A 12848-nucleotide genomic window follows, 5' to 3' on the forward strand; every position below is an offset into this window, starting at 1 on the left:
GTGACAGAAAATCTCATCAAACAGGCATAAGCCATCGGACCATTGATGGGGCCACAAACTGGAAAAGCACAGAACAGGGCTGGCTTGAGGCCCAGCTGGGTCCAGGGCTCCGAGGATGTCCCCAGGGCTCCGAGGGTGTCCCCAGGGCTCTGAGGGTGTCCCCAGGGCTCCGAGGGTGTCCCCAGGGCTCTGAGGGTGTCCCCAGGGCTCCGAAGGTGTCCCCAGGGCTCTGAGGGTGTCCCCAGGGCTCCGAGGGTGTCCCCAGGGCTCTGAGGGTGTCCCCAGGGCTCCGAGGGCGTCCCCAGGGCTCTGAGGGTGTCCCCAGGGCTCTGAGGGTGTCCCCAGGGCTCCGCTGCTCTGAGGGTCCCTTCTCGGCTCCACGGAGTGGCCTGGAGCAGCAGGTTCTCCCATCCATGGGGACAGGGCGGCTATAGGATCTTTGATTCAGGGTTTCCCAACTGCAGCCCTACTGACATCTGGGGTGATGATCCGTTGTTATGAGGGCTCTCCTCTGCATTGGAGGAGGCTTAGCAGCTTCCCTGGCTCCCACCCTCCTCTCCAGCCCCAGGTCATGACAACCAGAAATGTCTCCATACAGTGCCAAACTGTCCCCAGGGAAGCAACATCACCCCTCCTTCCCTTTCTCTCCCTCTTGCTGTGGTACCCTCACTCCTCCTCATCCTGCAGCAGGGGCTGAGGGCCTTCTAGGGCTCAGAAGTCCCACAACTCTCTCTGATTGGACCTGCCTCAGTCACATGCCCTGAGCCAACTGTTGTGGTGGTGGTGGGGATGTGACACAATGATTGGCCAGGCCTCATATGTCCCACCCCCAAATCTAGTCATGGGGCTCCACCCAGACCACGTGTAGGAGGAGTGGGGAAAGGACGGCACAGACACAAAAATCCAGGGTTCGAGAGAGGGAATGGGGGCCAGGGAGGAAGAGAAAAACAGCCACGCAGCCCACTTCCCCCTCGGTGCTCGGTTCCCCATTTGTCTGTTGTTGGACAACGAGGGAGTTTGTCGAGTTCTGAACTGGGCTCCGTCCTGGAGGTCTCAGTGGGGGCAGGGAGACGTAGATGTGAACTTCTCATGGGGTTTATGACTCATTCGTGCGAAAACATTCTTCTGGGAAGCCATGCAGCGCAGTGGTTAGGGGCTGGGTTCACACCGGTGCTTGCGTGCGCTGACTCTGTGGTTTGGGTCCTTGCTGCTCAGAGTGGTGTGGACCTGCAGCATCCGCACAGCTGAGGAGCCGGTGAGAAGTGCAGACTCTCCACCCCAGGCTGCCAGCTCCGCATCTGCAGGTTAGCGAGCTACCCAGGCGGTTCTTCTGCCCGTGGCGAGTTGGGAAGAACTGGGCTAGGGCAAGATGCATCTATTTCCTCACTTTCTCTACCTATCAAATAGGAACTACAAGCATCCCACCTCTCTCTTAGGTTGGTGAGTAAAATTAAACAACAGCGTATTCACTTAAAACAGTAGTAAATGTGCAATACAATGTTCACGCTTAAATCCTGAGACGGGGGGCCTCGGATACGAATAGCACAGAACGCTTCACACGTTTCCATCAAAGAATCCTAGTAGATCGGGACTTGGCAGACTTTTCCTGTAAAGGCCCAGAGAGTAAATATTTTAGCTTGTGGGCCATATGGTCTCCGTTGCGACTAGTCAACCTTGCAAAAGCAGCCATCTGGGCATAGCCGGGTTCCAATAAAACTTTATTTACAAAACAGATTCGGTTCGCGGGCTCCGGATCTGAGGTCTAGCACGAAGCAGTCTCCACAGCAGCAAGATGTCTCCGAATTCTCAGTCTTCATCTGGAAAACCTTGTCTGAATTTTGTAGCTTACTTCCTAGCATCGCTGGTTCAATGTCACCTCTCTTTCTTCCCACCCAATCTTCATGGAAGATCGATGCTTCGGGTAGATGCTCCGTGTTTATTCTCTGTCTTTACATGCCCCAGCCCACCACCACGAGAAGTTTTGCAGACACATGCCCCAACCTCAGAAGAGGGAGCGTGGGGGAACCGGCCCCCAAGCCCTGCTGGGAATGAGGCTCTCTCTCCTAGGAACAAAGGGAGAGGGAAGATGTGCTAATAGGAGTCCAGGTGTGGGGCCAGTAGATGTAATTACTCCAATCACAAGCTGCTGTGACTTCATTGGGAAACGGAGAGCGAGGCAGGTGCCCATTTTACAGATGCGGAAACTGAGGTTCCGAGAGGTTAAGTGACTCAGTCACTGTCGCGGCCTGTCAGTGGCAGAGTTCAGCGCTCCAAGCCTGTGAGTGCCCAGACTTGTTCAGCCAACCCCCAGGTCCTTTAGACATAGGAGGGATTCCTGCCACAATCAGCAGGGCCACGTAGCGGGTCCCCAGCTGCCCCCACACGTGTGAGCAGTAACTCCTGCCATGGCATGCCACGGAGGGTTTGAGGTTGGTTGTTCCCCAGCGTTATTCATTGTGCCCGCAGTAGCCGGTTCAGTGGGTGCGAGCCCTTTGTGAACATCTGTGAGCAATAATTCTCCTCTCAGGTTTCTGTCTGTCTGGGCTCGTTGCCAGCTGTGCTCAGGCTTGTCAGCACACCCACAGCCTACCCCCCCTCCCCTCCGACAGGGCCAGGGGAGGGCTTCAGGGTAAGGGGCGCCTTAAGATTTGGGGATTAATGGCAGAGTAATATGGTTGCTCGCCACACAGGCTCTGGAGTCAGATGACCTGGGTTCAAGACCTGGCGCCCATCACTAGCAGTGTGATCTTGGGGGCAAGTTTCTAAACCTCTCTGAGCCTCAGTTTCCTCCTCTGTAAAGGGGATAATGATCAGGGCTGCCATGATGATTAGATGAGACAGTGTATGGGATGGTGCCTGGCACACAGATTCCCTGGGGCTGACTACACGCCAGCCACGGCGACTGCATCAGCCATAGACACGATGGCATTCTAGTGGGCTGCTGGCAGGGTCAGTGCCTCAGTGCCCCCTTCCCCCCGCTTCCAACCACCGGTTTGTGACTTCTTGGGCAAAGTGCACAAATCCTTGCCGTCACTGCAGCCAGATCCCAGGGGGTCCTCCTGACCTGCCCGTCCTCCCTGCCTGACCCCCACCGCGGACTCTAGATTTCGCCAGAAGACAGGAGAGACGGTGTATTTATTTCCTGTTGCTGCTTCAACAACTCACCGTGACTGCAGGGGCGCAAAACGCAGACCTGTGTCCTCTCACAGTTCTGGAGGCCAGAGGGCCACAACCAGTGCCACTGGGCGACACCAGGCTGGGTCCTTCCGGAGGCCTAGCGGGGAACCCCTGTCCCTGCCTTTCCCAGCTTCTAGCTACAGGCCGCCTGCCTTGCTCAGCTTGTGATCCCTCCCACGTCCACGAAGCCATTAGGGAAACATCTTCGCATCTCCCGGACCCGGACCTGGACCCCTGCTTCCGTTCTTAGCTCTCCTGACTCTAACCCGCCTGCCTCCCTCTTGTAAGGGCCCATGTGATTGCATCGGGCCCACCTGGGTAGTTGAGGCCACTCCCCGTCCCACGATCTTTAAATCAGTCACACCTGTGAATCCCTTTCGCCATCTCAGGTAACCCTCACCGGTTCTGGGACTGGGACGTGGACGTCTCCGGAGGCTGTTGGTCTGTCCAGTCACATAGATGCTGACTCTTGGCCACAACAGTGGGTCCTGTCCCTGAATCTCAGATTTGTGTTCTCATCGAGCAAACAGAACCGTGGCTTATGTTTCAACAGTTATTAGCTAATACGAGTAGGTGCGCTAATCCAACCACATTCCCAAAAGTTACATAGATTTGGGACTGGGGGCTGTTGTTTAACACTGCACAGGTGCCTCTTAAATAAGTCAGGAGTTATTACTGAATTCCTGAGCCCCCTCTCTCCTTTCTTTCTTTTTTTTTTTAAATATATTTTATTGATTCTTTAAAGAGAGGAAGGGAGAGAGATAGAGAGTTAGAAACATCGATCAGCTGCCTCCTGCACATCTCCCACTGGGGATGTGCCCGCAACCCAGGTACATGCCCTTGACCAGAATCGAACCTGGGACCTTTCAGTCCGCAAGCCAACGCTCTATCCACTGAGCCAAACCGGTTTCGGCCCCCTCTCTCCTTTCTATCATCACCTTGGTCAGGGCCACAGTGATGTTAGCCTAATTGCAGCTGGCCTTCCTGTCTCCAAGCCACCCTCCATCCAGCTGTCAGATGAACACTCCAGTGTGTGCATTGGACCACAGCGGTCATCTCTCTATCTAAAACTCTCTATGGCTCCCTATTACTCTGCAAATACAGTCCCAACACCCACTCCATGGCTCTCTCTTTGCTCATGCTCCCGTCACATCTCCTGCCCCTGCTAGGGCGACCAACCACCCCCGTGTGCCTGGGACGGGCCTGGTTTTTGCGCGGAAAGCCTCACGTCCTAGGAAAGGACCCTGCCCCGGGACTGTCGGTCACCCCGCCTGCCCTGTGCCTCGGGCTCTGGCAGCACCAGCTGCTTGGTGATGTCTTTCTTGTTGAGTGAGCTGTCTTTCCTGAGAATGGCCTGTCAGTGAGGCAGGAGAGGTCCGCCACGTCCCACCTCCCGGGGCCAAAATCCGTGGGAAAGCAGGACAGCCCACGGACCAGCCTCAGGCGGTACAGCGAGGGCTCGCCCAGGAGGAGCTGGGAGCTCAGAGGTGGGGGGCGGGCACCTCCTTTCTGGATCAGCACATTCTCAGGAGTGCTGTGGTCAGGGGTCAGGGTCCCCACTTGGTCTTTCCCTCACTGGACACTGGGTCCCTCTCTTTCTTGGCCACACTTGCCCCCCAATGGGCCTCAGGAGGGCCCTCCCTTCCCGGGGCCCCTGTGGCAGGTGCATTACTGGCTCTCTGTTCCTGTGACCTGGCCCAGCTCCTTCCTCTCTTGGGCCTCAGTTTCCCGGCCTGTCTAATACAGTGCAAGTTTTCCAGCTCTGACTGCTGTGACCATGTGTGGCAACAATTGCTTTCTTCAAACCTGTACCCCTGAGGGCTGGGCTGTGCCCTCCTCCTCTGCCTGCACCCTCCCCATGCCAGCCGCTGAGACCCCATCCTCCACCTACAGCTGACCCACCAGGTTTCTCTGGGGGGTGGGGGACAGGATCAGGAAGATGGCGATTTGATCAGGGCCACAGCTGTGAGAAGTTGGGGGCAAGTGTCTGGTGTGTCCCTAACTCATATCCCCTCAGGCACCAGGTGGCTTCCTGGGGTCCCCTCCACTAGCACCTCCAGGTCCAGGACCAAACTCCAAGACCTGACCAGCCTGGCTGGGGGGGGGGCAGGGGGGCTCTCTTTGCATTCCCAGTGTGGAAAGGGGCCACCCCTACAGGGCCCGGGAACTGCTGCGAGACGGAGACGCAAATCAAGAGTGCAGGCGCTGGCTCAAGGGCAAACGAGGTTTATTGCATTTGCGGGGATTTGCGGCCGTGGCTCCGGAGGATGACTCACTGCTGCATTTTCTGCAGAGCAGAGAACAGGGTGAGTGTGTGTGCGCCTGCACCCACATCCATGTCCCCTGCTGCGGGGGGAGTAGGGAGCCCCGGGACTTCACAAGCCAGCCCCGCCTCTGCCCAAGGGCTCTGTACCCCTCCCCCCAGGACTTCAGGCCGCAGTGCAAATGGGCCTCAGAACACATCTACCCCCACCCGCCACGTGAAAGCTGCAGGCTGAGGGACCCTCTGCTCCCCTGTCCTCAAGGTCTATATGGCCAGCCATGCTGCCCCTCTCCTCTGCTGAGCCCCACTCTCCTGGGGCCACGTTTCTCTTTGGGGGGCTGGGGTGGTGCCTGGGATCAGGACCTGAGTATTTGCTGAAGCAAGGACGAATGGCAATGACCGTGTCCTTCACCGCACCTGACTCGAGGCTGTGCACAGCACGCACTCAGTACTTCTTGACTGAGTGAGTGAGTGCATGAATGGGTGCAATGGGAACAAGCACGCGAATGAATGAATGATGGAATCAGCCAAGGAATGAGTGAATGAATGACTGAGTTGGCAAGGAGTGGGGGCATGAGGGCGAGTGCAGGCGAGGGGCTGGCGCCGGCAGGAAGGAGGCTGGGGGGCAGGCACGCACCTGGTTGATCCAGTTGATGTAGGCGGACACGCGGGTGTAGACGGCAGGCTTCTTGTGGGTGTTGCAGCTCAGGCCGGAGCCGAAGCTCACAATGCCCCGCACCTCCCAGGCGCCGCTCTCAGCCTGGCAGTTCAGCGGGCCGCCGGAGTCGCCCTGCACCAGACAGGCGGCGTCAGCCCCAGGCCTCCCCCAGGCAGGCTTGGGAAGCCAGGGGGAGCCGGGGTGGGGGTGTGGGCTCCTCGCAGCCTTGGCACCCCCTCTTTTGGCCTCAGCGTGTCCACGGTGAGGGGGGCAGAGAAGAGGTGGCTTGGGGCTATCTTGGCCTCATTCTAGGAGGCCCTGGGGTGTCAAATGAGCTCTTGATGTGCTGTGTGATGTTGGGATGACGGTAACCCTCTCCGTGCCTCAGTTTCCCTCACTGTTCAGGTCACCATGCCCAGAGAGATGCCCAGAGGGATGAGGATTCTGGGAGCTATGTTGGAGAGCTGGGAACATGAGGCAGGTGGGAGTGGGGAGAGGGGTTGTGTGTTTGAAAACAGGACAGTCCCTGATTGTCCTAGGTGCTGCCTGGGTCTGTGTCAGGCCCCCCGAGTCCCCTGTCTCCCTGGACGATGGAGCTGATGGCACGGCGGAACATGTATAGAGACTTCCATGATGTTCCCTCTCCACTTGTTAGACTCAGTTGGTTGTCACAGCAACCCCGTGAAGCGCTTACTCCATGTCCATATTCTCACTTGGCCACCTGGCTAGGGACAGGGTGCGGGGCCCGGACACTCACGTTGCAGGCTGAGGTGACGCCGTCACCGCCGGCGCACACCATGGTGTCCTTCACCATGGCGCCCCACCAGTCGCTCTGGGTGCAGGTGGCATGATCCACCACGGGCTGCAGACCCTGCTGCAGCTCCTCGGCGATGGGGCCATTGGCTGCGGAGAGAACAGTGGTGAGCGGGCACCCGTCCAGGCAGCCCAGGCCTTCGGGGTGAGTGCGGCTGGGCCAGGTCCCCAGGGAGTGTGTGGGAACCACACATAGGCCCTCAGTGGAGAGGAGAGGCTCTGAGCCAATGGTCTCAGACTGTGTGGTTGGAGGCCCCTCTGAGGAGGGGGAAGGGAGAGCGGCTGGAGGCAGGACCAATCACAGAAAGCCCTTGGAGGTGATTCTGGGGGTTCACTGTCCCTCGTTTCCTTGTAAGATTCTGCCGTAACGTCGCACAATAAACGGTCTTTCTCACCCCCAAGATTTTCCAAGTATTAATCTGCATTTTTCTCTAAGTCTTCCATAGTTTCATCTCTTTGCATGTATCCTTTTAATTTGGCTGGAACTTGTAGGGCATATGGTACCATAAGATCTAACCCTCCCACCCCCCAAAAGGTTGTTGAGCTCATTGAATAGTCACTTATATGGCATTTAGTTGTGTCAAGCCTTGTACAAGCACTTGACCAATTCTAATCCATTCAATCCTTGTGGGGCCCCTTCTTACGCGGTAGTTAGAGTGTCTGCTACATGGTAGGTGCTTAACGAATAGTAGCTGTTGTGATTACAACGTTAAGAGACTCTGAAGAGGAGAAGTGATGGGCCAAGTGGGTGATGTGCTTGTTGGGAGAGCCACTTCCTCCAGGAAGGCTCCCGTGATTTGCCGGGGCGGTACTCACTCCAGAGGCGGCCCCAGCCGGTGACGTAGCAGGGATAGTCCTGAGACAGCATGGCGCCCTCCGCTGGCAGGCACGCCACCTGGATGGTGTCACTCAGCTCCACGGGTTCCGCCAGCTTGATGAGGGCGATGTCATTGCTGGAATTCAGAGCGGAGGACTGACTGAGCAGGAGGTCTCGGCTCCCCCGCCCAGGCTCAGAGGCCCAGCTGTGAGCTGAGAGTCAGGCCCAGGGTGACTGGGGTCCTCCCTGAACATCCTGACTGCCAGCTTCTAATTGGCTGACAGAGATGTCGGAGGACAGATGATCTGCCTTCTAACACCGCCATCGCCCGCCCCTTTAGATGTAGATGACGCCTTTGGGACCAGCAGGTTAAGTACCCGCCAGCAATTAAGCAAAGGGAAGTAGGGAATTACAATGATAGAAGAGGGACCCTTGTGGATGCAATTTTTAAAATGTGTTCATGTCACCGGGATGAGAGCTGGCAACCTTAGCAGACCTGGTTTGATGTCTAGTTCTGACAGGTACGGGCTGTGTGACCTGGGACACATTCCTTAACCTCTCTGAGCTCCTTGTGCAGGGCTGTTGTGAGGATTAAATAAGAGATGGCACATAAGGTGCTTATGGCAAGGCGTAGGCACTCAGTTAAGGCGAGTGCTAGCTCAGCCCTGGCAGAGGGGCTTCAGGCAAGACCTATGGGGGGCGTGGGGTGATTCCCTGCGTACCTCTGGGGCACCCTGGCCCGTGACGGAGATGGGAAGGGTGTCTGTCTCCACTTAGTATTTTGCCATTTTGCGTAAAGGAGCCATCCGCTGGCCGCGCAGGGTAAGGATGGGGCCCAGGGACAGGGTGGGGGCAGGCCCTGCAGCTCTGTCTTGGGATCCCCTCCTCCTCTGCGCTGCCCCCCGGGGGCGTGAGATGTCAGGGGGGCACTCACCGCACCAGGAAGGAGTTCCACTTCTCGTGGACGAAGATGGTGTCCACATCCACGAACAGGGAGCCCGGCTCGTCGTCCACCGCCAGGTTGTTCTTCCCCAGGCCCACACGGTAGGTCTTGGATTTGCTAAACAGAGGAAGGGGGCTGGTCAGGGTGGCCTCCCGTCCCCGCTGGCTGGTGGGGTAGAGAGGGAACTCCCTCCAGCCGGGTTGGCTCAGTGGATAGAGCGCCGGCCCTCGGACTGAAGGGTCCTGGGTTTGATCAAAAGGGCACGCGCCTCGGTTGCAGGCTTGATCCCCAGCCCTGGTCGGGCTTGTGTGGGAGGCAACCAATAAAGGTGTTTCTCTCACATCGACGTTTCTCTCTGTCTCTCCTCTCCCTTACAGTCTCTAAAATCAGTGGAAAAATACACTCAGGTGAGGAGTAAGAAAAAAATGTAAATAAAAATAAAATAAAACTAAAACAAATAAAAAAAGGAGAGGGACCTCGGAGCTTCGGTGACTCAGCTCTGTGGCCACATGGCAACCACTTGGGGGAAGGGAGTGTCCATCCCCGCTGACCCTTCCCAGGGGGCAGAGAAGGGCCCTGGCCAAGTCCACTCTGCCTCCTAGGTGCGTAGCCCCGGGCCTCAGTTTTCTCATCTGTAAAGTGGAGATAACAGTGGAACTCCCTTGCAGGACTGCTGTGAGAATCGGTTGCTTCTTGCCTGCATCATCTCACCTGCGTTTCTCTCTAGCTCTCCTCCTTCCCAACCCTCCCCCCCCCGCCCCCACCCCCCAACCCGGCTACTGCTTCTGCAACCCCAGCTTCCTCATCATTCCTCACACATACTAAGTTTGCACTGGCTTTACGCTGGCTGTTCCCTCCACCTGCAGCACCCTTCCCTCCCCCTCCTCCTCCTCCCAGACCATGAGTCCTCGCCTCACTTCCTTCAGGTCTTTGCCCGCATATCCCCTTTGCAGAAAGAGCTTCCTGGCCGCCTCCTTTAAAATAGAACCCCTTATACTTTTATTCTCTTCCAGCCTTTTCTCTTCACTGACATTTGATATATTACATATTCGATTGTTTAATGGTCTGTTGCTCTGTCTTCTGCTAGACTATAAGCTCGTTGGGAGCACAGACTTTGTCCTGACTGCTGTGTGCCCTGGCACATAGTAGGTGCGCAATAAACACTGCTGGATGGAGAAATGAAAAGGCAGTTACTGGAGATAAGCGGCTTATTTAGGGCCGTGCCTGAGTGAGTAATAGGTGCTCAATAAAAGCAGCTCCTCAGGCCCCCACCCCCGCTCTGGGCATCATCCCCGCCCACCTGATGCAGTGGGCAGCCGTGAGGACGAAGTTGCTGGCGATCAAGGTGCCACCGCACGTGTGCCTCCACGTGTTGTCCTTCAGGTACTGGAGGGAGATCTGGAGGAGGGGCCACGTGTCAGTTCACAGGGACCCCCATCCCATGCCCCTCTCCTCCCACCTCCCACCTCTCACCTCCCACCCCTGCAACAGTGCTTACCTGCCAGGGCCAGCTGTGGGGCACGGCATTTTCTCCTCCCACCACCCGGGTTGCTAGGTTGGGCTGGAAGGTGGGGACCCCGCAGCTGGAGGCTGGGGGAGACAGGAGAGGAAGGACACAGGTGAGGGGGCTGGCATCCCCGCTGGGGAAGGGACAGGTGGAACTTTGGGGCTGGGCAGACACGGATTCAGATTTTACTGGATGACTCTGGGGGAGCCATCTAGTTCTCGGGGCCTCAGCTTCCCTTTCTGTGAAATGGGAAGAATAGCAGCACCTGGTGTGCTTGTCCTGGGAACAAATTAGACAATGCCTGCAAAGGGTTCAGTGAAAGGCCTGTACAGAGGGACTAAAAGGTGGCTGGCATGCGTGCGAGTGCCCGGGACCACCAGGGTCCTTCATCCTTACCCTGCTGTTGGTTTTTAGGCCACAGGGTAAAGGGCATGTGTGTGTGTGTGTGTGTGTGTGTGTGTGTGTGTGTGAGCATTGAGTCCATACAGGCCCAGACTGTCATAGCTGGGAGCTGTGTGGAGTGGTCAAGAGCATGCGCTCCACAGGGAGACAGACCCAGACTCAAATTCTGCTCTACCACCGAGCAGCCACGTGATCTTGGGCGAGATATGGAGCCTCACTGAGCCTCAGTCTCATCTGTAAAGTGGACGTGCTAGTAGACCCTGCCTCCCAGGGTCGTTAGCTCCTGCACGTGAAGGGCTTAGCGTAGGCCTGTGAACATGCAGTAAACATGCAGTAATCAGGCTGCTGTTATTATTACTGCTGTGGTTGTTAGCTAGAAGGACTCTTTTACAAATAATTTTTTAAAGATTTTTAAAAAATTGATTTTGAGAGAGAGAGAGAAACATTGATGTGAGAGCAGAGAGCAAAACATTGATCGGCTTTGTCCTGCATGAGCCTCACCGGGGATTGAGCTCGCAACCCCGGCATGTGCTCTGACCGGGAATAGAACCAGCAGCTTTTAGGTGCAGGGGAGCCACACCAGCCAGGACAGGACTCTTCATCAAGTGCTGTCATTTGCCAAAAGAGCCAGTGAGATTTCAAGAGGTGAAGTGGCTTGTCTAGGTCCTGCCGAGAGTGAGGGACATACAAGCCACGTTTGTTGATTCCTAATTGGGCAGAAGGCCACCAACACGGGGAAGGAAAGAATCCCCAAGGGAGAGATGGCCCCACTGGCAAAGGCAAGCCCCGGTGGTCGCTGGAGAGACCAGGGTGAGCGCGGCCTGGGGCTCTCCGCATCTCAGCTCTATCCTCCCCCTGGGAGGTCAGACCATCAGCTCTATTGTGCAGATATGGAAGCCAAGTTGCCAAGCGGGCAGTGGCTCATCTGACACACAGCAGCCAGCAGTACCTGAACTCTCATAGGACCCCCAAGCTCCTTCCCTGGACCCCCACCCCCCACCTGAGAGCAGAGGGCCCCCTGCTCCGGTCCTTGTTCCTGGGAGGCCGGCCCGAGCTCACAGCCCGTGGGCTGCAGCTGTCCCCAACCCACAGCTTACCGTAGGCCAGGAGCGCGGCGAGGACGGTGACGCCCAGCATGTTTGCGTGCTCAGGAGCGAGTGGCCGGTCCAGGCGGGAAGGGCGCATTTATAGGCAGCAGCGGGCGAGCCCACCCGTCCAGGCTGAGCCACCTCTCGGAAGGAAACCTGCTCCCACAAGGCCCTTTCCCTGACCTTGGCTGGTTACTGTTTAATTTGGGCAGCAGATAGGGCTGGCTCGAGGCATGATTTCCCCAAGTAACCGGAGAGAGCAAATCCTGAGGTGTGCAGGTTTGGGGGGCCCCACCACTCTGCTGGGAGTGTGTTCTCTCTCCCTAACTCATTCTTTTAGCTGTTACTTACTGAGCACCTACTAGGTGCCAGGCATCGTGCTCAATGCTTCTCGCACGCACTGAATTCTCCGACAACACCACAGAGACACTCTTACCCCCTCATTAAAGATGAGGCAGCTGAGACTTGAGGGCCTGGGGCCATCCACGGCCACACAGCTGGGCAACAACAGAACCGTTCCGGGCTTCACACTGCTGACACCCCATCCCTCTGTCTTCATAGCTTCCTCTCATTTCTTTCTTCTCTTCCTGTTGTTTTCTCTTTTTCTTCCCCACCCCCTCATTCAACTAGTATTGTCTGGGCTTGGGGCATCCCTGCTCCCCAGCACCTCCTCCCGGGCTGGGAACAGAGGCTGAGGTGTGGGCGTCCCCTGGCCAAATTCCGACCCGGAGCCAGCTCAGTTGTCTCCCTGCAAGGCCCTCAGTCTCCCCATCTCTAAAATGGGCAATTAGAACCAGACACACTCTTAGGTCCCCATCAGTCCAAAGCGTCCATGACTGGAAGGTCAAGGTTGAGTGGCAGATCTGGGTCTACGGCCCTTGGTGTGGGTCTCATTATGGTGTGCCCAGCGGTTCCATCCGGAGCCCCAGCAGTTTGGGGTTAGTCTGTCCCTTAGAGCATCTGGTTTAATCCATTTTTCCCAAGGCATGACCTCAGCCTGGACTTCTGCTCTTGTATGCCCAGACGGTGAGGCACTGATATACCATGCACATAGCGGCCATTGACTCATTCATTCATTCATTCATCTCCCATTTGCAGAGCACCTCCTATGTGGAGGCCCTGTGCTAGGGCTGGGACCTCAGGGATACTAAGACCCAGCTCAGCATCGCTGGAGCCCTCT

At 56.9% G+C, this 12848-nt stretch overlaps 1 protein-coding gene across 1 annotated transcript; it reads right to left on the bottom strand.

Annotated features, from left to right (window-relative positions):
- Nucleotides 1-5387: 5387 nt before the first annotated feature.
- CTRC (chymotrypsin C) lies at nt 5388-11829 on the bottom strand. The gene is made up of 8 exons (XM_059691178.1): nt 11678-11829; nt 10170-10261; nt 9972-10069; nt 8663-8788; nt 7728-7864; nt 6856-7001; nt 6078-6230; nt 5388-5464 (listed from the first exon to the last, which is right to left on the bottom strand). Exons 1-8 carry the CDS (start codon nt 11763-11765, stop codon nt 5450-5452), a joined length of 855 nt encoding a protein of 284 aa, XP_059547161.1. The 5' UTR covers nt 11766-11829; the 3' UTR covers nt 5388-5449.
- Between the last annotated feature and the right edge of the window lie 1019 nt (nt 11830-12848).

This window comes from Myotis daubentonii, chromosome 3, assembly GCF_963259705.1.
Source record: "Myotis daubentonii chromosome 3, mMyoDau2.1, whole genome shotgun sequence".
Lineage (NCBI taxonomy): Eukaryota > Metazoa > Chordata > Mammalia > Chiroptera > Vespertilionidae > Myotis > Myotis daubentonii.

Excerpts from the sequence above, each read along its gene's own strand:
- CTRC (XM_059691178.1), bottom strand. The coding sequence starts at position 11,765 with ATGCGCCCTTCCCGCCTGGACCGGCCACTCGCTCCTGAGCACGCAAAC. Across the intron at positions 7,865-8,662 it reads TGGAACTCCTTCCTGGTGCG|CAATGACATCGCCCTCATCA; the intron begins GTGAGTGCCCCC and ends TCTGAATTCCAG. Across the intron at positions 7,002-7,727 it reads CGGCTGGGGCCGCCTCTGGA|CCAATGGCCCCATCGCCGAG; the intron begins GTGAGTACCGCC and ends TTCTCTCCGCAG.